The sequence below is a fragment of the Dipodomys merriami genome, unplaced genomic scaffold, assembly GCF_024711535.1.
Source record: "Dipodomys merriami isolate MVZ:Mamm:240054 unplaced genomic scaffold, mDipMer1.0.p SCAF_27, whole genome shotgun sequence".
NCBI classification, from domain to species: Eukaryota; Metazoa; Chordata; class Mammalia; order Rodentia; family Heteromyidae; genus Dipodomys; species Dipodomys merriami.
In genome coordinates, this window is record NW_027204159.1 from 12829531 (window position 1) to 12857454 (window position 27924).

At 40.1% G+C, this 27924-nt stretch overlaps 1 protein-coding gene across 1 annotated transcript in view; it reads right to left on the reverse strand.

The window, feature by feature from the left end:
- Nucleotides 1-6591: 6591 nt before the first annotated feature.
- The window catches only part of Prelid2 (PRELI domain containing 2), a 95031-nt gene continuing 73698 nt past the window's right edge, over nucleotides 6592-27924 (reverse strand). Inside the window, exons 6-7 of the mRNA XM_070035997.1 lie at nucleotides 12273-12342; nucleotides 6592-6853 (exon numbers count right to left, since the gene is read on the reverse strand). Coding sequence (XP_069892098.1) covers nucleotides 12283-12342 — 60 coding nt within the window. The 3' untranslated portion in view covers nucleotides 6592-6853; nucleotides 12273-12282. The remainder of the gene's footprint in view (nucleotides 6854-12272; nucleotides 12343-27924) is intronic.

The following is a 27924-nucleotide window of genomic DNA, read 5'->3' on the forward strand; positions in this document are numbered from 1 at the left end:
AGTTCAAGCCCAGTACAAAAACAATAAATAAATAGATTTAATCCTGCATTTTAAAATTTCCATAAGTTTCTGTAAGTTAACTTCTATTCTGCAACCCCAATGAACTGGGTTTGTCATTCTTACAGTTTGCCTTAATTTCTCCAAAGCTTATTAAAAGAATTGAGAGCTTATAAAACTCACCCTCAAAACTGAGCATCCCATTACTCAGAAGGCTGAGATTTGAAGATCACAGTTCAAAGCCAGACTGGGAAGGAAAGTCTGTGAGACTCATCTCCAATTAAGCACCAGAAAAGCCACAAGTGGAGCTTTGGCTCAAGTGGTAGAGGACTAACTTTAAGCAAAAACATCTCAAGGACGGCACACAGGAAGCCCCAGAACACACACACACACACACACACACACACACACACACACACACACACACACACACACACACACACACACACACACACACACACACACACACACATACACATTTCACCCTCAATAATTAGCTATCATCCTATTACCCCCACAGAGATCAAGGAAATGCTGTGCTAAGGTGGTAACCATATTTGTGGGGGAGGGGTGTCCTCAGATCAGCTGTAAGAGTCCAGTCCAAGAATCTGAAGATAAGAGACTCCATATCCTACAATCAATGTACACTAGGAAGCTTCGATATGGCTCTCATGCAGGCCTGTTCTATCTTCCGTATCTGAGGCTGAGCCTAGAGAAATGCTGCTTTTGTCTAAGGTATGGCCTATCCCTCACTAACTCACACATTATCATCTACATCTGTGTACCTACTAATGAGCTTTGGGACAGCACATCTACACATCTGTGTGATCTCTCCACTGCGCATCCCATGTTGACATTTTTTTTACCTGCATCCTTTTTTTTTTTTTCTTGTGTTGGTCGTGGAGCTTGAACTCTGGGCCTGGGCGCTGTCCCTCAGCTCTTGAGTTCTAGGCTAGCACTCTGCCACTTGAGCCACAGAGCCTACTTCCTGCTTTTTCTTCTTATATGGTACTAAGGAATCAAACCCAGGGCCTCATGCATGTGAGGCAAGCACTCTACCACTGAGCTACACTCCCAGTCCAACCTGCATCCTTTAAGTAAGTAATTATCATTTGCTTTACCTGAAGCAACTATATCCAATCGCATCATCAATTGGTACCAACTACAGCCATCTATTGGTAGAAAGATGATGCAAGCCTTTTACTGACCCAATGGATTAAGTCAAAACAAGACAAAACTCTTTCTCTTGTACATATCAGGTGCTCAATAAATGCTGGCTGAATGATTCTATCCTTCAAAGTAAAGTCTTCCATATACACTGGTGCTAGCAAATGTAGAACATCTATGACTTGAACAAGTCATTGTAGCAACAAAGCATAGAAACATACATAAAAGAACACAAATGAAAAAAACATAGTGAATCTCAGAAACAAGTAACAAAGTGTAGCAAAGTGAGCAAGTGACTCCCTTCCTCCTTAGGACCACCTGGCTTCAGGCTGTTTTTTGTTCATACTGTACTCTGTTTCTTTTCCCCACTGATCCTTGTCCTTTGCACATGACCTACCTAGGTCACTGATAATAGCACCCCCTCTTATATCTAGGAACTTTATAGGCTCACCTCTGGGCAAGGAGAGAGCTAACAGAATGTGGTTGCTTCAACATTCCCATTTGGCACAACTGGAAAGAGCCAGATCCTTACTTCAAACAGTAAATATATCCTACACTAGAAGAAGTGGTACACCAAGAATGACAATACACACATAAACATCAGTGGTAATGACTCTACTTCAGAACAACTGCTGGATGGAGTTGCGTATGCACACAACTGATCTATAACTCCAAATTACAATTACACCGAAGGAAAAACACTTGGCCTAAGAATGAAAAAACCTGGCTTAAGAAATTCATGTTTGAATTTTAATGCACTACCTTATAAAACAAAATGTATATGTACATACACATAAACATGCACGTTTATACCTATGATGTATACATACATATGTATACATATACACACATATATCCATCTGTAGAGATATATGGATATATAACAGAACTGGGGAAGACAATGGCTTTTCAAATCATGAGAAATGATTTCTAGCCACACCTCACTTACCTTGACATCACAGGTCTGACAATCTTAGCTGAAGATGAGGAAGTTTGAGGAAGGTAGTTGAATCATTGTAATAATGAAGTTGATTCATTTTAAAGTGAACAAGGCCTCACAAAGCCTCGTCAGATACTATTTACTGCTACTCAACATATAATGTGTGGTGTCAGGACTTCCAAAGCCCACAGTTAAGTTAGAGGATAGCTCTGAGAGGCAATAGGTAAAAGCAGACAACAAACAGCAAGGGGAAAATAAAACTCAAGGAGAAAGTATATGTGAGGCCTCAGTGTGGGAGCTTTAACAAAGGCAGGTAGGACCTGAAGAAAATAATTCAAAACAAAAATGATGAACTCCCAAAAGATTAGTCTTCAGTAGATTCTGCTCACAAGCAAAGAAAATAAGTAAAACCAAACAAGTGAGAAAAACTCCATGTAAGTAATTGAAATTTAGCAAAACGGATGTGCAACTTAAAAGAATAATCTTAAATTGGCTGCGCTACATGCCTTACGCTACCCCAGAAACAGGATATCTATTACATATATATTGCTTCTAAAATATCCAAAGTAATCATATAAAAAGAATACAGAACCTTTCTCATCCACTTATTATTGAAACCATTATAGACCTTCTTGGTAAAAAGCACTTCAATGGTGTTAGGGAGAATTTAAATCCACTTCTCTGTGCATGGGAACTTGATATTGGGTCCTGAGTGATAGGCCGTATTGATTAGTGGGCTCAATAGATGGCAAAACCAACCAAGGACAGGGGGACCAAAAATACTTCCCTGAAACCAGAGCTCAACACGTGGTCTGTAGAGCAAAACAATCACATCTCCAAGAGAACTTGATGCAAAATGTGGGTCTGAAATCCCACTGAAACTGCACAAATCTCTAGAGGAAAAGTCTACATGTTCCACACTTGGGAAGAGACCACACCTGCCAAGGATGTCTGCTACAGTCTGAAAACCACACAGGCATCTTCTTGTAGTGCAGGCCCAGCCCCCCCCCCAGGTAGGAGGCGAACAGCCAACCAGATGTGTGAATTAACTGCCCCCACCCTTGTTCCTACTGTGTCTGCTAGAGATGAGTAATGACTGACGTGTCTTGCACCACACAGTAAATACAAAGCTATCTGTAAACTTCTATAATATACATATAATTTTAAAATGCTAACAAGCCTTAATTAGTTCTAAAAAGATCATAAGATTTCTCAACAATACATGAGAAGCATAAAAGCAACAGATGCAGGCAGTTGGGGAAAATACTAAGTAAATATGTGTGAGGCAAGTCCAGAAAATGAGGAAGAAAATGTATCTAAAAGCATCCTTGGAGGAAGGACAGAATTCAGTGTATACCCAGAACACAAAAAGACAAATAGATTAAAACTTGATATGTTTAGGCCAGTTTTTAACACCCTGAAATCAAAATCAAACATGTTTAGCCGGGCACTGCCTGTAATCCTAGCTACTCAGGAGGCTGAGATTGGAGGACCAAAATTCAAAGCCAGCCTGGGTAAGAAAGTCTGTGAGACTCTTATCTCCAATAAACTACCAGAAAACCAGAAGTGGCGTTGTGGCTTAAGTGGTAAAGTGCTGGCCTTGAGCTGAAGAGCTCAGGGACCAGCACCCAGGCCCAGAGTTCAAGCCCCATGACCAACAAAAAAAAAAAAAGAAAGAAGGAGGAGGAGGAGGAGGAGGAGGAGGAGGAGGGGGGGAGGAGGAGGAGGAGGAGGAGGAGGAGGAGGAGGAGGAGGAGGAGGAGGAGGAGGAGGAGGAGAAGGAGAAGAAGAAGAAGAAGAAGAAGAAGAAGAAGAAGAAGAAGAAGAAGAAGAAGAAGAAGAAGAAGAAGAAGAAGAAGAAGAAGAAGAAGAAGAAGAAGAAGAAGAAGAAGAAGAAGAAAGGTGAAGAAGAAGAAGGAAGGTGAAGAAGAAGGAAGACGGTGAAGAAGAAGGTGAAGAAGGTGAAGAAGAAGAAATCAAGCATGTTTGATTTTAAAGTTGTAAACACTTCTGAATTTGTTATCAACATATAAAAATTTAGATGATTTTTTTTGGGGGGGGAGTTTCCTGGAAAGTTTAAAAATGAAAGACTATTCTAATCAGCCACGGGCCTCTCTGATCTGAAGCTGAGCAGCCACTGTTCACCTTCAGCCACTGGGGTTTCTGCAGAATGGCCGCCAAGTACCTGCATGCATTTGGCAACCCTGGCTTAAAGAATCAAAATATCCATTTTTCTAATTTGGGGAGGGAAGGGAAATAACAAAATGCTGAAATAAGGATACAGGTTGACCCATTGTAACAATGAGATGTACAAGACACTATGTTGAAAACAAACTTTATAACTTTTTGGGGGGAGGGGGGTATTTTAGGAGGTGGGAGGGGAGGGATGGTAGGGGAAAAACAAAGGAGGAGGTAACAATGCTTGATAGGAAATGGATTCATTACCTTACTGCTATAACTATAACCCCTTTATGCAGTATTTTTACAATAAAAAATATATAAAATAAGAAAAAGAATCAATGTACCAATTCAGCTTCTCTGTGCCTTACCAGACTAGCAAGTAATCCTGCTACAAAGATCCTTTTCTACCTCAGAGGAGGTAGGCAAGAAATCAGATCATGTCTGCAAATGACCTAGAATTTCACATAGCATTACCCAATCCTCAGATTTCCACTGGAATCACATGGGGGAAATAAAAACCTATGTCCCATCTCCAGGGATTGTTATTTTCTTTGGTCTAGGATGCAGCCTGGCCATCAGGAATGGTATATAGATCCTCAGGTAACCCTAATGGACAGTTAAGGTTGAACAATCTAGCCTTCATAGGATGTGATTCGTTGACTATGAAGGGTTAAAGATTATTTCGTACCCAGATTTGTTGCCTCTCACCTCTTCTGCAATTCAGCTCACCTCTTACTTTGGGAAAAGCTGTTATTCCAAATGCCTGCCAAATGCCATTTACAAACTGGAGAAGATAGTCAAAATATATTCTACTTTCTACCTCTCAATTTTCTTCCAACATAACTGGAGAATAAAAACACTTTAAAAGGGGGGGCGGGGTGTGTGTGTGGGGGGAGATGGGAAGGGATGGGAAGGGGAAACAAAGGAGGAGGCAACAATGCTTGATAAGAAATGTACTCATTACCTTGCCCATGTAATTGTAACCCCTCTGTACGGTATTTTCACACAAAAAAAAAGAATTAAAAAAACCTTTAAAAATAAAAAAGGAGTAGGGAAATTATCCCGAGACAAAACTCAGGCGGCACAAATAGCTTAAATACACAAAGAGGAGGTGCATAGTAGAAGACATGTATGAAAAGGTACAATTGCTCTGAAACTTATCAATGTACTAAGCAGGAATTTTTTTAAATATTAAAAGAAAAGAGCAAGACCTACTGGTAATGGCCCAATTTTTGCCTTAAGATGAATTCCAGATTATTACTGCTCTTCAAGTTTTCTGTTGGTAACATGCATTTATATTTTGACTTTCCTCATGGGACATGCAAACTGCTATCGCCTAATTTTCAGCTTAAATTACAGCTGGAAAGGTGGATATTCAATAGCATTTCATGCAGTAATAGACCTTAAACATTTCCTGGTCTGAACTGACACCATCTAGACCTTAAACATTTCCTGGTCTGAACTGACACCATCTATTGACTAGACTCCCATCATGCATTAGGCAGTATGCTAGACACCTCATCTACAGGATCTTAAATCAGTCCAACAAGTTCCCAAAGTCCATTCTATCAGCTCATCTAGCATTTTTTTTCTATGAGCTTTAGAAAGATTTGTAACTGTCTATGACCACTGAATAGAAGCAATCGGCACTTGGATTCAAACTCACATCTTTGTGTCTAATTCTCAAACTTGTTTGCCTGGAGTTAATCTACTTTTTTTTTTATCATCACAACCCACAGATCTATCTAGATCTATGCCTGCTTATCCCCACCTTGCTTGTATAAATCAGAAAGTTAAACCATTTTCACATCACAGAACAAGTTAGTGGAATCCACAACTACAACCTGTCTTCCTCTCTCTATTCCAAGTTCTTTGGGAGGATTAGTGTCAATTCACACAGTGTCAATCATTTCTGGGCCACATGATGCATATCACAACCCAGAAGTGGCCCACCATGAAGTGAGGCATACAGAACACACAGTTACAGTACAAAGATATAGGAATGGCAGCTGTGCATCACTGATGAATAGAAATCAAAAGTCTTCTGATTTCTGAGATTCTGCAACACTGATAGGCATATGGCTAAGTTTCAACACAGACTGGTACATGTCTGTTCATTCCAAGCCCCCAAGAAACCAGGAGCCAAGGCTGACCACTTTATTTGCTCCAGTATAATCTCATGAAACCCTGAAAACAATGATACCCATCACATCTGGGCACAAGATCCCTCTGTAACTTTGATCCCGTCTCTGGCTGCCCTGACATGGCCACAGACAATCACAAGACATCCTCAGGAAGCCTAAACATCATGGTATACAGGTTGTCCCTTTATTTGTAAAAATCATAAAAGAGACTGGGTCATTAGAATCAGGTATACAGTCTCATGGCTGTGAGTGCCACAATGTGCCCCAGGGGAATATATCGCTTCATGTCCTGGCAGGCAAAGCTCCTCTTTAAGACGTGAACACTGTGTCTTCAAACTTGTATTGCTGTTCCAGTGATCTGTCATGGCTCAGGCGTGATTCTTTAAAAAAAAAAATTTTTTAAAAAGACACAGCTACAGCATCCCTGCAAGAGAAAAGAAAACAAACTTTATCACCTAATAAACGTGTCTTACAAATCAATACTTATTTCCCTCTTTGCTGAGGTAACTCCTGGGAGTCACTTGAATTCTATCATTATGGATAATTCTTGAAGAAATTGCATTCCTACCTCCTAATGATGTTCGAACAGAGAAAGCCCTTATTTTATTAAGTCAACTGCCCAGCAGAGGTGGCTCAGAGAAGTCTAAGATATAGCTAAATCTGAAGTCTTAATCATTTCAACATGATACAACACCACTATGTTATCAAACTCACCAAGCTCTAACTCCCGACTGCCAGCGGCAAGAACTCACAGATGTCAAGGCTATTTGTTTTATTCAAAAATGACAGGAAATCAAAACTCGATGGAATGGATGTGTCAGCAGCAATGCCACAAGCATATTGGTTAGTGAGATTTATGCACCTCCATTTAGCTCATGACAAAAATCACCTTCGGAGCTTTTTAATTGTCTACTTGGACGTACAGAACAGGGTGTTCTATTAAAGTATCTTTACCGCTAGGTACCATATACCACATAGTCACATTCTATGTGAAGTAAATACAATGTGATGTAAAAAATATTACTCTTCCTAGCAGCATTTGTGTTTCCTTAAAGGACCAGATACGAAATATTTTAGGCACAATGACTCAACTCTGCCAGTATAGCTTTGGACACAGTCAATAACACAGCTGTGTTCCAAAAAAGTTTTACTTTAAAAAGTGCAAAATGTCTTTTAAAAATTGAGAAGTGGCCAGGCACTGATGGTTCACACCTACATCCTAGCTATACAGGAGGCTGAGACTAAAGATCATTGTTCTAAGACAGCCTGGACAGGAAAGTCTATGAGACTCTTACCTCCAATTAACCACCAAAAAACCAGAAGTGGAGCTGTGGCTCAAGTGGCAGAGTGCTAGCTTGGAACACAAAAGTGCAGAAATAGCACCCAGGCCCCACAGAAATTGAGAAGTATATAATTCCAGAGTTGGAATACTGAGTAAATTACAGCCAGCACATGTGTGGTAACACAAAGCCTGTGTTTCTATTTCATTGTGGATATGCACTGAAGTTGATGAGCAATTTTAATGACCACTGTTGCTAGTGTTTTAACTCCATTATTGTTATTATTTTAGTATTTGTTTATACTGTAAAATAGCTTCATCCAAACCAGGTGCTGGTACTGCATGCCTGTAATCCTAGCTACTCCAGAAGCTAAAGATCACACTCCACAGCCAGCATGGACAGAAATGTCTGTGAAATTCCTATTTCCAATTAACCAGCAAAAAGCAGGAACTAGAGATGTGACTCAAGTGATAGCATACCAGCCTTGAGCTGAAAAAAAAACCAAGTGAACGATTGAGGCCTGAGTTCAAGTTCCCAATACTGCCACACACACAAACACACACACACACACACACACACACACACAGACACACACACACACACACACACACACACTCCCTCATCCAACTCTTCACAGATCAATGATATTAGAATTGATGATACAGGGAAAATAAAGTTTCAGACTACAAACGTTGGACTCATAAAATATGATCTATTGATTTATTTTAAAAGGATAAGTCGTCACCAAAATACTGCTTGAAATTAACTTAAGACATTAATTCAGAAGGCAATAAATGTTTTCTTAAAAGACCAGATAGGAAATATGTTAGACACAATGACACTACTCTGCTATATTAGCTTTGGACACAGTCAATACCACAGCTGTGTTCTAGAGGGGGGAAAAAAACTTTACGTATAAAAAGCAGACAATAAGATAGATTGTCTTATATGCTGTGGATTTCTGACTTTTGCCTTCCAACTGTGGAATCTCTCCTATTTTGCCCAGTAGTACCGGGGTTTAGACTCAGTTCTTTGAGCTTGCTAGGCAGGTGCTCAACCACTTGAGAGATGCCTCTAGCCTTTTTCTATTTTTGAGATACAGTCTCTCTTTTTGCCTGAGCCAGCCTGGACCATGGGCCTCCTATTTATACTTCCTGACACAGCTGTAATGACAGACATCAACACTAAACCCAGATGTGTCTGTTGAGATGGCGATCCCCTGAATACTTCTGCCCATCTGGTCACCATCCTCCGGCTGTCAGCTTCCTGAGTACCTAGGATTGCAGGCATGAGCCTGCTACCCACCCACCTTTCTTTACATGTAACCCTTTACCACCCATGAAATCAATAGTTTCCTCACTTACAACTTTTTCCTTTCTTTCCATACAACTGTCTTTAGGTAAATAAAAAGTTCCCTCAAGACAGAAATATTTCGAGCTTCAAAAATGTTGTGAAATAGTCAAGAAAATGGAATGGAGTAGAATAAAGCGACATCGCGGCTGTAAGATCAAAGCCTCATAATGTTCTATCATATTTGTGGTGATGTTTGCATAACCATATATGAATCACAACTCACCATTTGGTAGTCCATGACATTGACTCTTAAATCACCAATGGACATCATATCACAATGAAGCTGGTCTTCAGAATAGTTAAAACCTCTTCAGAGGAATGTAGATTTATATGCTAAGAGTATACATTCCCTTTTTTATATACGCTCTTCTAAGAAAACTGGTTATGAATTTAAAGGGTTTGAGCTATGGAAATAAGTCAGAAATTCAGGACTGTCTACATTTATTGTCACTGTCCTCAACGGAAGCCCAGGTCATATTCAGACCTCCATCATTCCATGTATGAGAGAAAAGACTGCTTTTCACAAACAGTGCAAGACCTGGAGTTCAGAGCTACATGCTGTACTAAATCACATTCTCTTGCTTAGCCTTCCTAACAACAATAAAAACAGTTAATATGTGTGAAGTATACAGATTAATATGAGCCAACATGTTGTTTTCTTTTACTTTTTCCTTTTTTTCTTTTTCTTTTTTTAGTGTATTGTTTGCAGTGATTTCTTTTGTCTTTCATTCTTTTCTCCTGTGGTTTATTCCTGGGTCACTGTTTCTGATTTTGGCAAATTTATCTGATTTGGGGAAGGGATGAGTTATCACAGAAACTATGGGACAAAGGGTGAACCAATGCAATAGTGATACTCACTAGACACTATGTTGGAAATAAACTTTACAACTTGGAGAGGGGAGGGGAGTCAGGGGGAAGGGAACATAAGAGAAAATGAGGGAGAGGGTAACACTGTTCAAAAAGAAATGTACTCATTACTTTATGTAACTTATGTAACTGGAAGTATGTTCTACTTACTGTGAAAGTGGAACTTATATAATCCCTTTGTACATCACCTTTACAACAAAATAAAATTTAAAAAATAAATAAAAACAATGCAAGTGTCAAAAAAAAAGAGAAAAAGCTCAAGAACAGTGCCCAGGTCCTGAGTTCAAGCCCCGTGTCCAACCAAAAAAAATCTGTCTGTCTGTCTGTCTGTCTGTCTGTCTGTCTGTCTGTCTGTCTGTCTGTCTATCTATCTATCTATCTATCTATCTATCTATCTATCTATCTATATCCCTACAACCTACATCTTATAAATTCTATAGTAAACCATCATTCACTTTCATTTTGGGCTATATTCTCACTTAAATAACTTAGTTTTATCTTTTCTAGTACACAGGCATTCTCTCAAGTGTTGACAACAGAACCTGATGATAAAGGGAGCTGAATAGTTCTGCAATCCCCTGTTATCTGTTAATACTGAATCATCTGCTCTAAGCTGGAGGTAATGCTGGTATGGTCTGGCTTCCAGCTAGAGGCCATGACAGACAATGCTAAGAAGATGAGCCACCTAGACAGTACAGGGTAACTGGCTGCACAGCAACTGGTGGAGCCACTGTCCCCAGTCACTCTGTCACCACTAGAAACCAAATCTTCCCCCATAGCAGCTTTGCCTGCCTTTCCAAGAAATCATCTCATGGCTCATCAAATCAGTCCTACCAAAAAAGAGCTAATCAAGCTGCTTTTTAGGCAGGGACAGGAGGAGGAAACAGGAAAAACAAAGGAAAGAGTGACATTGTCCATAAAAGAAATGTACTCATTATTGGATTTATAAAATGGTAACCCCTCTGTGCAACACCTTCACAACAATAACACTTTAAGAAAAATATGCTGAAAAATTCCTGGGGCTGAGTTATGCAGGCTTGCATAACTAGAGTTTATCCAACAAAGCAGAGTTCCCCCCCACCCCACCCCCACAGGGACAGGAGCCATAGCCCGATGATGACTTTTTGGCCCCATGGTGCCCACAACTTAAGAGCAACATGTATGCAGCCCTCCTAACAAACTTGGACAGATAGGCAGAGGCATATCTGTTACATAGCTTCAGGTGTCAACCTGCTTATCAGAGTTCCCGCCAAAGAAATGCTCATATATCATTTTCATTATGTTTTATGTATTGCTTGAATTCTTCCCCAGTCAAAACAAAGGAACTAAGGTTTAGCTGGATGCCGGTGGCAGCCCAGGAGGCTAAGATTTGAGGACCATGGTTTAAAGTCAGCACAGGCATAGAAGTCAATGAGATGCTTCTCTCTAATATACCAGTGGAAAGCCAGAAGTGGAGGTGTGGATGAAGTGGTAGAGGACCAGCCCTGAGCTAGGTACAAAGCCCTGAGAACTGACGTTTAACTACATGACTTTCCAGTAAAATATTCACTCTTAATCCACTGGAGGATTCAGAATCCTCCAAAGTGTTGACTATTGCTTGGGACTAGAAATGTGTGGGATTTGGAGATTTTTCTGACTTTGAAGTATTTGCATATATACAGTGCAATATGTAAATGAACTTGAGAATGTAACCCAGAGTAGGACCCAAGTTTAAACACAAACTTCCCTTATTTTTCATCGACACCATATACTGATAGCCAAAGGTAACTTTAGACAATATTTTCAACACACCTGTATCTTGATAGTTCCAGTAACAGAAGCTCAAGGAAGAATACTTCCAATTGTGGCATGATGTTGACATTCAAAAAGTTTCTGATTTTGAAGCATTTTATAATTGAGTTTTTCCATGTTAGTTTCCAGACTGACAAGATATAAGGCCAATCAATATGTTCCTTTCTTGTTATCCTTCCTGCTCCAATTATAGCTTAAATCTCTCTTTTCATTGCTCTTGAACAATAAAAGAAAGCTTCAGTTCATCCTGAGCTGAAATCTTTACAAATCTATGCCACCTTCAGGGTCCCAATCATGGTAGATTATGCTGAACAGTTTTAGCAATTTGAAGTTGTAAACCATCACATAAGTACAAAACTGCTCTGAAAATCAAAGAACCAAGTAACTAAAGGTACTAAGCAGATAAGAAAACATCTGTGCAATCATGTGCTGTATATATAACTAAGAAATGTGCTGTGTGAATTGCCCAGGGAGACTGATACATAATACCAGGTTTATAAAGCCAAAAACATGACTTGAGTGAATAATTCTGATCTTGTTTTTGGTACTTACTGATGATTCTTTATTCAGCTAAGGGAGCACCACACTGTTCTTTTAGCAGCATCTCCATTATTCTAATTCCCTGTAGAGAGAAGAAAGAAAACTGAAAATGCTATATTTCATAGACACTCCCTTTTGCATTTATCACAACCTTCTCTCTTCAGGAAATCCAGGTTCTGGCCACAAAGTCATTTCAGAAAAGTAGACTCATAGTTAACCTTTATAATATCTCCAATTTTATATTTTACCCAGCAGTTTCATGTATACTTTCTCTACACATGCTCAGATCTGCTTGAGAGGACTTAGCACCTGCTTTAATCATAAGAAAAGAGCTTCAGAGAACTTAAACAACTTAAAGGTAGCCAAGATCTTCACAGAACTGTCTTAGGAGCAATGTCCAATACACCCCACAAGCAAATCTTTATCTCTGAACAACATCCTTGAATCCACCTTACCTGAAATCCACAAAACTCCTAAGAAAGTACTATTTTTTTTTGGTCAGTCGTGGGGCTTGAACTCTGGGCCTGGGTGCTGTCGCTGAGCTCTTCAGCTCAAGGCAAGTGCTCTACCACTTGTGCCACAGCACCACTTCTGGTTTTCTGGTGGTTAATAGGACATGAGTCTCATGGACTTTCCTTCTCAGGCTGGCTTTGAACCATGATCCTCAGATCTCAGCCTCCTGAGTAGCTAGGGTAACAGGCATGAGCCACTGGCACCCAGCTGAAAGTGCTATTGTTAGCCCCACTTTACTGGTGAGGAAACAAAAAGTCAAGCAGGTTTAATACATTCACTCAAGATATACAGCTGTTAGGCAGGGAACACACACAGCACCCCACCCAATGTTCAGTGGGCCCCTTTGCCTATCTGAACTTCTCATTCCATGACTGTCCATACCAGCCTGCCTATCTGCGTGGTTTGGGGAAGCGGGGAGACAGATAAGAGTGGGTGAATGTGCTCAAGCTATTTTGTATGCATATGTGAACATGTCAAACTAAAACTCTCTTGTACAACTAATTGATGTTCACAAAAACATGGAAGGAGCTAGTTCTACAAGTCAGAGGACTTAAATATAATTATGACATAGGGTCTTAAGAACCTCAAACAGTGGAGAAAGGACTCATTGTTCTCAGGACTGCAAAACAGTGGGAAGAATAATGGAGGGAATTTAAAATACATTTTCCGAGGATCTCCCCAAGAAGATGCTGATTATATAGCTCTCAAGCAGGCCCCAGAGTTTTCGACCTTTAATAAACATTTGAGTGGTTCTCTTATGCTGATGCGTGAATGAAGCTGAAATGTGGAATGGGCCTGCAGGAGAAAAGCAGGTGCCTCCTCCTGGGTTTTGTTTTGAGCCAAGAGAAGGGGATGTGGCATAACAAAAAGCATCAGTAGAGAAACAATAAAATACATGTAATGAACAGGAAACAAGATATGATTCAGAAGGTCCTTAAGATTCTGCCAGGGTCATCACCCTAAAAACTGCCCTATACTAGAATGAAGAGCACTGAGGGATCTTGAGAGAGGCCAAGGAGGCTCCATGGAGGTCCACTGAACTAAAATAGCCAACTATAGGGTCAGGAGCACTGGGATCAGAGCCAGGAGATGTGAGCCCTAGTTATAGTATCACTAGACATTCTGGTGGGTTCCTTAGGCTACTCATTTTTACCAAGGACTGCCTTGGACTTACAGATACTGTGAGGCAAACTGGACTGGCTTCTATACCCAGCTGTATGCCAGAAAGACTAGGTAAACTCCAGAAGCAAAATGAGACCTCAGTCCCTACCAATGACTCAAACAGAAATTCCAGTGCTGAAGCCCAGTATCTGGACTTAAAACATGCTTCCTGTGATGCTAAGACACAATGAATGTATGCTCTAGAACTGGCAAACCAGGCCCCAGGTGGCTCATTCCTATAATCCTAGTTACTCAGGAGACAGATGTGAGAACAATTTGAAGCCATCTCAGGCAGACAAATCCAAAAGACTCATTTTCAATTAACCACCAAAAAGCTAGAAGTGGAGCTGTGGCTCAAGTGATAGAGTCAGCCTTGAGCAAAAAAATGTCCAAGCCATGAGTTCACACCCCAGTACTGGTACGTGCACACAGACAGACAGACAGACAGACAGACACACACACACACACACACACACAGAAGAATTTGCAAGTAGCATCAACTCTGAGATTCCTTGCAACTCACTTAGCTAGGAAGTGATGAAATATTCTCCTTAATCATCTTTTACATAATGTATATTGTACTCTTTAAGCTAGTCTCCTCTAAAAAGATTGGACTTTGAGGGAGGGTGAGAACTTTTAAAGGGGTGACACTGATCACAATATATTGTATTCATAAACGCCTTTGTAGAATAGCAACAGAGGAGTTACAATTACATGGGCAAGATAACGAGTACATTTCTTTTTTTTTAATTGTAATAAGGTTTATGGATTAGCAAATGAGTACATTTCTTATCAAGCATTGTTGCCTCCTCTTTGTTTCCCCTTCCTATCCCTTCCCATACTCCCCTCACCTCCCTCCACCCAGTCCTCCCTCCGCCCCACCAAAGTTGTAAAGTTCGTTTTTCGACCTAATGACTTGTACATCTCATTGTTGCAATGGGTCCACCTGTATCCCTAGTTAAATGATTTGTTTTTGCCCTTTCCCTCCACAAATTATACCAACATCAAATACAGTGAAAGCTGGGGTTATACCATGGGGGAGGGACATACAAAGCAACATAGAAATCATCTTATAAATATGTTAGAAACAATTGCATGGAAGAAAAAAAACATTTGAATATTTATTTTGGGGTTCATTCCCCTAACATCAACTTATCTGACCTTTTCTGCTTGACTCAGACATATACTAGTTATTGCAAATAAGGGAAACCATGGGACCTATGTTTCTATGCCTCCATCAGAAAGAATGACATTCCCCATTTGTTAGGAAATGGAAAGACTGGAAAAAATTATATTAAGTGAAGTAAGCCAGGCAATTTCTTTTTGCAACTAAAGGAAATACAAAAAAAATTTAACTAATTTCACCAAATCATAAGACTCAGCTAATGCTCATTTCTATTCTCATTCACTCAGCCACAAATCCAATTAAGAAACACTTACTATGCAGCTACTATCTGCATTGGAAATTAAATGTTGGGCAAACAAGACAAGGGCCTTGTTCTTACAGAGTTTGCACACTAGTGGAGTCCAGAGAACTTCTATTACCTTTCTCAGCTTTAGTTTCTACAAACCCCAATATAATGTAATCAACTGTTCTCCTACTTTGAAGAGGAAAGAACAGAAACTGTCACATAAATTCCTTTTCAAACTTGTTGTACAGTAGTGAGTAAATGTGTACAATCTGTCTTTAGAACAAGAAAAGCACACTCCTTCCTTGGAAAGCAAGAATGTGTGAACTCTCCCATCCATCTAAATTAAGACCACTGCCACGTATTGAGCTGAACACTAATTGGCATTAGTGAAGATCTGAGGTTTGCCTTGGGAACTGAAAGACGTTATTTATTAAATCAATTATGTTCACGATGAGACAGTTGATTTTATTTCCCTCTTTTCCCCTCTCTCACACCACCTTGGTCTTTTTCTTTTAGAAGAACAGTTAGAAATAGAAGGCAGGGAATGAGGGCAGGAAGAGAGAGAATAAAGTGAATTAAAACAACAAGAAAAAACAGGGAGGCTAGTCATTATTTAGTATCATTCTTTGGTAAGGAAGGCCAACTCAAAGCCTAATCGATAGAGTCTTCTCAAATAAAGTTCATTCCAACACTTTTAAATCTCATCCCCAAGAGATCAGGCTTATAGGGACTAAATTTATACCATTTACCACACAGTGATACCCAAAATGCAGAGTACCTATTAAGGGGCTCTGCCTTTACAGGTACAGTTTAAAAGCTTTGGGACTGGCAAACTATAAACCAACTCTATTTTATTTTCTCTCTCCCCTGAAGGCTGTCTTCATTTGTCAATGTGCAGGCAAGCACACTATCTAACGGTCTCATTTCTCTAAAACCAGAGCAATGCTTTCCAAAGATATTGCCACAAAGTGTAAAACACTTCACAAATTCCCCACTCTGTTTTCTCTCAGATCACTGGTAATTACTGGAAAAACAAAACTGGGTCTTAAGAGGGAGAGGAATAAGTTAGACGCAAAGATGGCTAAATCCAGATGGTATATTTACTTTGTTATCAAACATTCATACTTCCTTGAGGAGCTCTTGCTTACCTAAGAGGCACCAAAGAGAGTAATATCAGACCTCACAAAAACTGCAAACTTCTACAACAGTCCCCCAAAGGCATATTCATACAGAGCTCTTAACAAAAGAGAACTGCTCTCTTAATTATCACAACAATCAAAGACTAATGTTAAAGACCCCACTGGAAATAACTCTTTCTTGTGGGTCAGGGTTTTCGAGCAATACCAGCAGCAGCCACTGCGTGTAAGGGGTCATGCAGAAACTAGGATACAGGAATGTGTACAGGACATGATGTCTCTATTCAAGGAGCCACTGGTCTCTGGGAGAAAATGGAGGAGTGAAAACCACTTGAGAAGTGCTACAAGTTAGATACATCACATGGAAAAAGACAGGAAGCAATCTTACAGAGAGGATATGAAACATTATTGGGAGAGGATAGAAATAAGAAATGGGGGCTGGTCATGAGTGTGAGAAATACAGATAAAGGAAGGGTAAGGACCCTACAATAGATGAGTGGTACCCATACACAACAGAATTTTATACAGCAATTAGAAGGAATAATATGATATCATTTGCAGGGAAATGGATGGACTTAGAACAAATCATGTTCAGTGAGGTAAGCCAAGCTCAGAGAGACAAACAGGCACATGTGTTCTCTCACGAGTAGAAACTAGATCTAAAATATACTGAGACATAATAAATTATATAGGACGCCAGGCATTCAAACTCAGTTAGACCAAAGGAGCACACTCTTGGGAGAGGAACAGAAAGGCGCAATGCCTATGTGTCTCTGATCATACATAATAATATTTATCAAAATGAACTCCAGGAAATGGAAACAAGAGGGTTTTTTTCTTTGTTTCTGTTTTTGTTTCCTTTTCTTTTGTCTTGTTTGTTCATCATATCTCTTTGGGAGGGTGGGGGGGGACAGAAATAGAGGAAAAATGGTAAACAAATGCAGCAATGGTACTCATTAGGCAGTATGTTGAAAATGAACAACTTGTGGGTGGTGGTGAGAGAGGAAAACTGGAAAAGTGAGAGGGAAGGGATGACACTATCCAAAAAGAAATGTACTCTAGGGCTGGGAAGGTGGCTCAGTGGTAGAGCGCTTGCCTTGCATGCCTGAGGCCCTGGGTTCGATTCCTCAGTACCACATAAGCAAAAAGAAAAAAGCCGGAAGTAGCACTGTGGCTCAAGTGGTAGAGCGCTAGCCTTGAGCTGAAGAGCTGAGGGACAGCGCCCAGACCCAGAGTTCAGGCCCCATGACCGGACACACACACACACACAAAAAAAAATGTACTCTTTACCTGACTTATGTAACTGTACTGTAACCTCTCAGTACATCACCTTCATAGTAAAAATAAAAAATGTTTTTTAAAAGAGGTAAGGGGCTTAAGGGCAGCCACAAGAATGGCACTGTCCAACTTCTTGACCTTCCAGGTACTCAGCTTTCAATGCCTGAGCTCCAGCATTTTCCTGGGAAAAGATAGCAGCACAGCAAAGCTCCCTATCTTTATCAATGAATGGCACTATAATTGTTCAATGACTCAGAGATCTAGGATTATGTTCAAACTAGTTCTGCAACTTTGCACAAGATCTTAAATTCTATAAACGTAGCAGCCTCATCTCTGAATAAAAATGATAAAACATGGACTTGTCCACAAAAATTCGTTAAAATCATACTTCATCTGCTTATCACAATATTTAGTGTTAAAACAAATAAATACTTGGTAATTACCTGGTAGTTGGTAATAAATGTTCACTATCTAAATTTCTTTTGTAATTATTTAATCCCCCTAGAATGCAAACCTTTTAAAGCTAGGAGCTTTTGTCTTCTTCAAGATATATACCACAAAAAAATAAGACACAAAAGGCAAATAGTAAATGTCTATTGAATGGATGGATGAATAGATGGATGGATGAATAGATGGATAGATGGATACATGGATCTATCAGCAAGCCAACCAATTATTGCTTTACAGGAATACCATATTACATAGTAAACTAAAGAGTCAAGAAACACCTAGCAAATATCGACATGCCAAAAATAAACCAACATGAGTTAAGCAATTTTAACAGGCCCATATCAAGCATTGAAATAGAAACAGCAATAAGAGACCTCCCATCTAAGAAAAGCCCAGGACCAGATGGATTTACAGTGGAATTCTACAAGGACTTCAAAGCAGAGCTCACACCAATACTCCTCCAACTCTTCAATGAAATTGAAAGAGAAAGTTCACTACCAAACTCTTTCTATGAAGCCATCACAACCCTCATCCTAAAACCAGGCAGGGTCTCATCAAAGAAAGAGAACTATAGACCCATTTCTTTGATGAACATTGATGAAAAACTTCTCAACAAAATTTTGGCCAATCGACTTCAACAATTCATCCAAAAAAATCATACACCACAATCAAACTGGATTCATTGCAAAGCTGGTTCAATATACGCAAATCAATTAATATAATTCATCATATCAACAAGAGCAAGGATAAGAACCACATGGTTATCTCCACAGATGCAGAAAAAGCATTTGACAAGATCCAACACCCCTTTATGATGAAGGCTCTGGAAAAACTAGGAATCCATGGAACATTCCTCAAAACAATAAAGGCTGTATATGACAAACCTATGGCCAGCATTATACTTAATGGTGAAAAGCTAAAGCCATATCCTCTTAAATCAGGAACGAGACAAGGATGTCCACTCTCTCCACTTCCCTTCAATTTAGTATTAAGGTGCCTAGCTACAGCAATAATCCCACTTTGGGGCATCCATGAGGCCTGGGTTCAATTCCTCAGCACCACATAAGCAGAAAAAAAAAAAAAAAAGAACCCAGAAGTGGCGCTGTGGCTCAAGTGGTAGAGCACTAGCCTTGAAGTGAAGAGTTAAGGGACAGTGCCCAGGCCCAGAGTTCAGGCCCCACGACCGGACCAAAAAAAAAACAAAAAACAAAAAACAAAAAACAAGAACTTCTCTTGGACTATAGTTTTCTATTTTTTGGACTTATATAAAAAATGTTTCCAAGCCGGGCGCTGGTGGCTCACGCCTGTAATCCTAGCTACTCAGGAGGCTGAGATCTGAGGATCACGGTTCAAAGCCAGCCCGGGCAGGAGAGACTGTGAGACTCCTATCTCCAATAAACCACCAGAAAACCGGAAGTGGCGCTGTAGCTTAAGTGGTAGAGCGCTCGCCTTGAGCTGAAGAGCTGAGGGACAGAGCTCAGGCCCAGAGTTCAAGCCCCACGACTGACAAAAAAAAAAAAAAAAATGTTTCCAAATATTTTCATTGACTTTATATAGAATCATGACACATGAACAAGAGCACAAATCTGTCATCCTCCTAGTTAACTCTCCCTCTTACAATGACATCAACTACTTATTCTAGTTATTAGGCTGCCCAATCTGCTTCTAGCTCACTTTCCTAACACTGTATCTACCCTGTATCCTCTGTCTTCCCTACCCCCAGGCCTGCTTTCTACTCAGGAAACATCCTCAGTTCTTTCTTCATCTTCCACTGTTCTCTCCATCCCAGGAGCAGACATCCAGCACTTTGCAGTACTTAGATCTCAACTTATCCAGCACCTCCACTGAAATTAGACCCTCTCATACTCTCATTATTATTCCAGCTTAAATAGCCCAGTCACAGTCTGGATCATATTACCTAGTTCTACTATTTGTATAGCATTCATCCCTATAAAGAAAATTTCATGCTGAGATGGTGGAGTGTTCATCATTGAACACATAGAACCAACACTAGAACCTAGCACATCATGAGCATAATCTGAAGAGGGAGTAGGGAAGAAGAGGTGGGCAGAGGGAGGGAGGGAAGACAGAGATACAAATACCAGCTTTCTCATAGAAAGATGAAAGAAATGCTTAGCAAAGCTCTCAGGAAGAGATCTTCTATCACAATACAGCATCTTTTAATCTGATGCTGTCCAATTCTTTTGAAATTCAAGTCTTCCTCATCTATAAAACTGGAATAACACTAAATAACAATAATACAATTAAAATTATATATAGCATGACAAACACTGTATTGTTTTTTAACTGTCAACTTATTTTACCCTTCCATCTGCTTAGAGGAGGTTGAGAGATGAGACCAAAGCCCAGAGAAATTCCTGTCCAGAACCACACAGTAACTAAGAAGTAGAGCACAGATTTGGCTCAAGGCAAGCAGACAGGATAGCCTAAAATCTGGAATTTTGGAAGACAGTGGGTAGGGTTGGGGGGTGGGGAGACTTACAAGTTTACATTAGAATGTGAACATGGAAACTTCTACTACAATGCTCTATACATAGCAAGAGACTTTCTTTTATTGACTCTACTCAAAAATCCTGATAAATTAGCTATTTTAGTCCCTTAAATCCTGATAAACAAATCAGTTATTTCAGTCCTGTTCCCAAACAAATGTCATGAATCTTAATACATAAATCAATATCTAATTTCATCTACAAATTATTTTAAATACAATGTTTTCTCAGTAGGACTAGCCTGATAAAATGTACAGCTTCAATATAATTTTCCATTTGTGGCAAATAGGCTATTGAGTAAGATTCATTTTTATTTCCACTAATAACCCAGACTCTTTAGATATAACTGTAGAGCATTAAGTTGATGCGATGACTCAGATCTCCTCGATTCACATTATAAAACTTTCTCTCCTCAAAGAGAATATTTAATCCTCACAATTTGCAAGAGAAAAAAAGTGCACCTGCAAATAATAACATCTAAAAAGTGGAAATGACCTTTTATTATTTAACTCAGATAGGAAACTCAGCAAAAAACTGAATGCAGCCCAACTGATGTAGCTAGATGTCTTGTGCCCAAACAACAGAAGGAAAAACTACAGTCATTTCCATTATTGGCAATTTCCAAAGAAACACCCACCTGCCAGCCTAGCTACTCTGGGGGCTGAGATCTGAGGATCTCATTTCAAAGCTAGCCCGGGCAAGAAAGTGTAAGACTCTCCAAAACACCAAAAAGTCAAAAGTGGAGTCGGGCGCAGGTGGCTCACGCCTGTAATCCTAGCTACTCAGGAAGCTGAGATCTTAGGATCGCGGTTCAAAGCCAGCCCAGGCAGGAAAGTCCATGAGACTCATCTCCAATAAACCACTAGAAAAACAGAAGTGGCGCTGTGGCTCAAGCGGTAGAGTGCTCGCTCGCATTGAGGTGAAGAGCACAAGGACAGCGCCCAGGCCCAGAGTTCAAACCCCGTGACTGACCAAAAAAAAAGTCAAAAGTAGAAGCCTTGCTCTTTTATAGAAAACTGTTCCTCACCCTCCAATATGACTTACTCTATTTAAATTTTTTAAATGTGACCTTTAATCAGGCACAACAGCCCACAACTACAACCCTAGCTACCTGGAAAGGCCAAGATTGAAAAGATCACAGTTCAAGGCAAACCCCGGCAGAAGAGTCCACAAGACTCCACTGACAACTGGGCCCTACATGTAGTAAGTACCTTTTGTCCTAGCTAGAAGATAAAACTTAACACAGGTGAATTGTTGCTGTTCACACAGCAAGACACAGGAATGCAGTGTCTGGTAGGCAGAAATGGACCATACCATGTGGGTATGGACAAAGTTTATTAAAACATCATATGATTATATACAACATAGGGGCATAGAAGGTAATTCTGTAGTCATGGGACAATCATGGTACAGAAAGATTACCTTAAACAATTTGTGGGGGATGTGGACAATTAGCAACCTTTAATCAGTGAGTGGGAAGAGTTGTTCAGGATAATAAAAGAGGAAGCCAGTTTGGGGCCGGGGGGCTCTCCATTAGAAAACACAAAAGGAATCTTGAGGCATTGTTCTACATGATTAACCAGGAGGAGAACGAATGGCACTTCGGACAAACTATCACCTGAGTCTGGTGCCCGGGTACAGGACCCTCACGACACACAGGAACTCTGATGGGGTCACGTGAGTCGATGCCCCTGGCAATAAATCACACTCCTGGGAAGAAAGTAACGCCCTATCTCAAAACTAACCAGCCAAAAACGCAGGGTTGGAGGCAATGGTAAAATCACTTGTGTAGCAAGTGTGGGGCCCTTCAATCCCTAGTACCACTGAGAAACAAGAAAAATGTGACCTTTACATAGTTTTTGTTCTGTTTTGTTTTGTTTTCGCTGACTGGGACTTCACATAATTTTTTTCTTCAGGAACCAAGCACCACACCCCGCACACAACATCGATGTCAACCTTTGCTTCTGCTTACTAACCTCCACTCTTGGCATTCTGACCACAGTGCATTTCGCTCATGCCTGTTCTAATTATAAGACAATGCTCTCCAGGGCAGGCCTGCCCTGGTCCGGAATACCCCAAGCACCAGCTCTTGGCTGTGACAAACCAACAACTAACAAAATTCTGTTTGTTTGTTTTTTATGAGTTATATTTTCACTGCTCATCAGACTTAAGCCCAGCCACATTTCTTGTTTCTGGACTATTCTGAGATAAAATGGTGAGAAACATGCTTGTCTATTTTGTCAACGAACTGCCTCTAACAGAATAAATAAATCCAACTGATGCCCCAATAATTCTTCTTTTACTTTTTATTTCCACTCTTTTCCTTCCTCAGATCCATGCATTTCTAAAAACGAATGATCTTCACATTTAGGGTGACTCTCTTGAGTCTTCTAATCAGGAATTCTCTTTGATCAAAATGTAATTTCCTAAAGTTGTATTTTCAGCCAAAAACTTATCATACCAAATCAAAGCAACATTGAGGTTAATAATAATTTGTTATGGGCTTACCTCCATTATCTCATTTAATCCTCTGAACATTGCTACAAGGTAAGAAACTTTTACTGTCGTTTTTCCAAGTAAGAAAGCAAAGGAAAGAGAAAAAAAGAAAGGAAAGAGAAAAAAAAAATATTCAAGCCTCATAACTAGAAGATGTAAGACCTAGGATTTAAATCTGTGTTTCTTAACTTTTTCCACAATGGCTAGTTACCTTATGTAACATGTTGTTGTTTAGCTTCTAAAATGCAGGAGGTGAGGGACTGGGAAGGTGGCTCAGTGGTAGAGCGCTTGCCTTGCATGCTCGAGGCCCTGGGTTCGATTCCTCAGCACCACATAAGCAAAAAGAAAAAAACCGGAAGTGGCGCTGTGGCTCAAGTGGTAAGGCACTAGCCTTGAGCTGAAGAGCTGAGGGACAGCGCCCAGGCCCAGAGTTCAGGCCCCACGACTGGACCAAAAATAAATAAATAAATAAATAAAATAAAATGCAGGAGGTGAGAAACACTTCTTTCATTTTTTTTTGCCAGTCCTGGGCACTGTCCCTAAGCCTCTCTGTGCTCAAGGATAGCGCTCTACTACTTGAGCCACAGCACCACTTCTGCCTTTTTCTGCTTACATGATACTGAGGAATTGAACCCAGGGCTTCATGCATGCTAGACAAGCACTCTACCACTAAGCCACATTCCCAGCCCATGAAGAATTACTCTTAAGAATTTAATGAGACAACATATAATGCTGCTGTATCCAAAAGACTTACCCATTACCTTCCATTCTACCAGGAGCCTAAAAGCAAGTATTTATTTTGTTAAGGACTAGATCTGATGGGACGCTTCTCACAATTGGACTCCCACTGCAAGGTGCACTCCTTACTTTCATTCTGTGTCCTACAGGCAAATATCAGCCCTACTTGTTCACATTTCACAATAAATATTTCACAAGCTCTTCTCATCACCTGTAAGATGCAAGTGCTAAAAAAAAAAAAAAAAAAAGATGCAAGTGCTGAGACATCAGGAGTGTAAACCCACTTTTCCTATGTCTCAGCAATTGTCTGCAACAGAGACACATGGGAAGAATCCTGATTGCTGAGCAGGCTACTGGATAACACCTTAGATACTTGCTTTATCTAACTCCCACCTTCCTGAACCAGTTAGTCACAGGAGGAAAATGAAACTGGGACAGGGAAAGAACTTGACCAACAATACTCAACTAGGAAGTTGACAGAATCCAGGTTCACACTCAGGGTTTTGTGACTTTAAGCCTTCAGTATAGTACTTCCTTTAAAAAGCTCTGTTTATGAGGCTCTCATCTCAAATTGTCAGAAAATAACCTATCACTTTAGGCCTGGTCCTTCCTACTTTCCTGAAGTTATTTCCTTCTATGCCTAGAGTGGTCTTATTTTTATAAATTTAGGTGAGGCAGAAAACAAACCACATAGTTCTTGAAATTACCTTAAGAACAAAAGCATCTCACCACAATTCTACTTGGCTTCCTGTTTCTAAGCTTACTCATGTACCCTGGAGAAGCTAAAGAACAAAGGATGCAGTTCTGTTCCAATAGTGTCTATCAATTATAGTTTCTATTTTGTAGCATTTTATTTACTAGATGAAGAAGGAGGAGGAGGAGGAGGAGGAGGAAGAGGAAGAGGAGGAAGAAGAGGAAGAGGAGGAAGAAGAGGAAGAGGAGCAGGAAGAGGAGGAGGAGGAAGAGGTAGGAGGAGAAGGAGAAGAAGTTGTACAAAGGGATTATAATTCCCTAAGTCAGGATTCTTGATGAGCTGTCTATCTATCACCAACTAGAAAAATCTTTTATTTCCTATTGAAGGACTTATGATGCTATAATCAATATCCCTTGGGGACAAAACTCATGGCTGATGAGTAAGTTATCAGATTATAACTTGGAGCTAAAGTACTGTAATTAATATTGGCATCATAACCATGATGGCTTCTCATTTGTCTTACGAGTGGAAGAACAGTAAATCCAGGGTAAGCTTAAGAAGTAGTGCCTTTTTTTGTAATTTTAAATATTTATTATTACAAATTAACCTGCTTAATCAGAATAAAAACCACATGGAGGAAAGTGACTACATGATTTAAGAAATTAAATCTCCAAAAATAGGTAATTATAGTCTAAAAATAAGCCACCTGCTAGCTTTTGTTTGCTTTCTTTTTGGTATGTTTATTTGGGGTGAGAGCAGGTTAAGACAAGATCTTTCTATGCAGCCCAGGGTGGCCTCAAACTTGTGATCCTCCTGTCTCAGCCACCAGAGTGGTAAGATTATAGGCATATGTCTGCAAGAAGCCTTGCAGTACTTATTGAGATAAATGTTATTAAAACTCCTAAGCCCAAGGTAAACTAGTAAATAGAAAAAAGTTGAAGAAATACATGTAATGGTGACATAATCAATACTTTTTGAAAATCACTCTATGTCATCTGCTAAATAGGAAACAGTACTGGGTTGACTCTTAAGATCATATCCTTTGTGTTGCTTGATTACAGATATATTCCTGTATGATTAATAACTTCTGGGTGGGTGAAGTTATAAATTAACCAGCTGTATTTAATGTTAAACAATGTCATGAAATTGTTTCCTTCAATACAAACTCTTAAGCTTACTTAAAAAAAAAAAACACATTCACACATCCTTCATTTGGGGTGGTATAAAGGAGAGATTACTTTTATGCCCAAGCTTTATAATCAATTCTGGTGTGTTTTTAGGAAACTGATATATGATCCTGGATGCAAGCTGGAGCACAGCTGTGATGTATACCTAATTCAGAATTTGGCTAACCACTCTGGTTCTCCAAGAAATCACATAACACTGGCAGAAGTAAATGGATGACTGGGCTCTTGGAAGAGTAAAATCAGAAAGAATTCTCAGGATCTTAGACACACCCCAGCCTAGTCAAGTGCTCTAACTTGTTTGGTTCTGGGTACTACTACTTGGCACCTGTGTATCTGGACAAATCCCCTCACCTCTCTGTGTGTTCTCATGTATAAAATGGTAAAGTACTCACCACAAACCATTGCTGAGCAGCTTGAATATATCACGCATGCAAGTGCTCATGATAATGCCTGGGGTATTAAAAGTGCTCAATAAGGGGCTGGGAAGTTGGCTCAGTGGTAGAGCACTTGCCTTGCATGCTCGAGGCCCTGGGTTCGATTCCTCAGCACCACATAAGAAAAAAAGCTGGAAGTGGCGCTGTGGCTCAAGTGGTAGAGTGCTAGCCTTGAGCTGAAGAGCTGAGGGACAGCGCCCAGGCACAGAGTTCAGGCCCCACGACCGGACCCAAAAAAAAAAAAAAAAAAGTGCTCAATAAATATTACTTGTGTTCAATATTGTTCATATTTTGTTCAATATTGTTACCATTGCTGGAGTATTTTTTTATGTAGCTCAGTGGCAAAGCACTTGCCCAGCAACATCCTGGGTTAGATACCCAGTATCAAAAAGAATACACACACACACACACATACACACACACACACACACACACACACACACACACACAATTAAAATAGAAAGTCACTGGTGGTTCACAACTGTAATCCAAGCTATGCAAGAGGCTGAGATCAGATTATTGAGGTTCAAAGCCAGCCTGGGCAGGAAAGCCCATGAGATGCTTATCTCTAATTAGCCACCCAAAATGCCAGAAGTGGCTCAAGTAATAGAGTGTTAGACTTGAGCATAAAAGCTAAGAGACAGCATCTAGGTCCTGAGATCAAGCCCCAGTATGGGGGTAAAAAGGAATCATAAAGAAATATTACCATTTCTGGAAAAAATAAGGTGTTCATTAAGTCAATCAATAACTATTGAACACTGATCAGGTGCTGAGATACTGAAGATAAAATGGCAAGCTACACCCAGATTGCTCAGTAAGGGAGACAATATATTAAAAGAACCATGAAAATAGCTACGTATAGATAAGAGTATTCCAGGGAATCTTTTTCTAGGAAGTTCTATGTATAAGAAAGTTTTGGGCTGGGAAAGTGGCTCAGTGGTAGAGTGCTTGCCTTGCATGCCTGAAGCCCTGGGTTCGATTCCTCAGCACCACATAAGCAAAAAGAAAAAAGCCAGAAGTGGTGCTGTGGCTTAACTGGTAGTCCACTAGCCTTGAGCTGAAGAGCTGAGGGACGGCGCCCAGGCCCAGAGTTCAGGCCCCATGACTGGACCCCCCCCCCCAAAAAAAAGAAAGAAAGAAAGAAAGTTTCACATTTATAAGCATCTAAGCTTGAAATAACCTCAATACTCATTACGAAAGAGTGAAACACATTTTTGTCACTACTTAATGAAACATTCTGCAGTCATTAAGACAATAGCTTTGAAGTTTATGTAGCTACTGTGAAAGGCATTCATGATAGAATATATTACTTGAAAAATAAGACATGAAAAAGTACTAATACTGTAATAATAACTGTTTAAAATCTGCATATAAAAGACTAGAAGGCTGAAATTTGACTCATGTGGTAGAGAGGTGAGGCTACTTAGCAAGCATGAAGCTCTGAGTTCAAACCCCAGTACCACCAAAAAGGAAGGAAGGAAGGAAGGAAGGAAGGAAGGAAGGAGGGAAGGAGGGAAGGAAGGAGGGAGGTAGGGAGGGAGGGAGGGAGGGAGGGAGGGTAGAAATACCAATTTAGGTTACTGGTTTGCTTTGAGTCAGGGTCTCACTGTATAGTCCAGGCTAACCTTAAACTTTCAATCCTGTCTCAGCCTCTT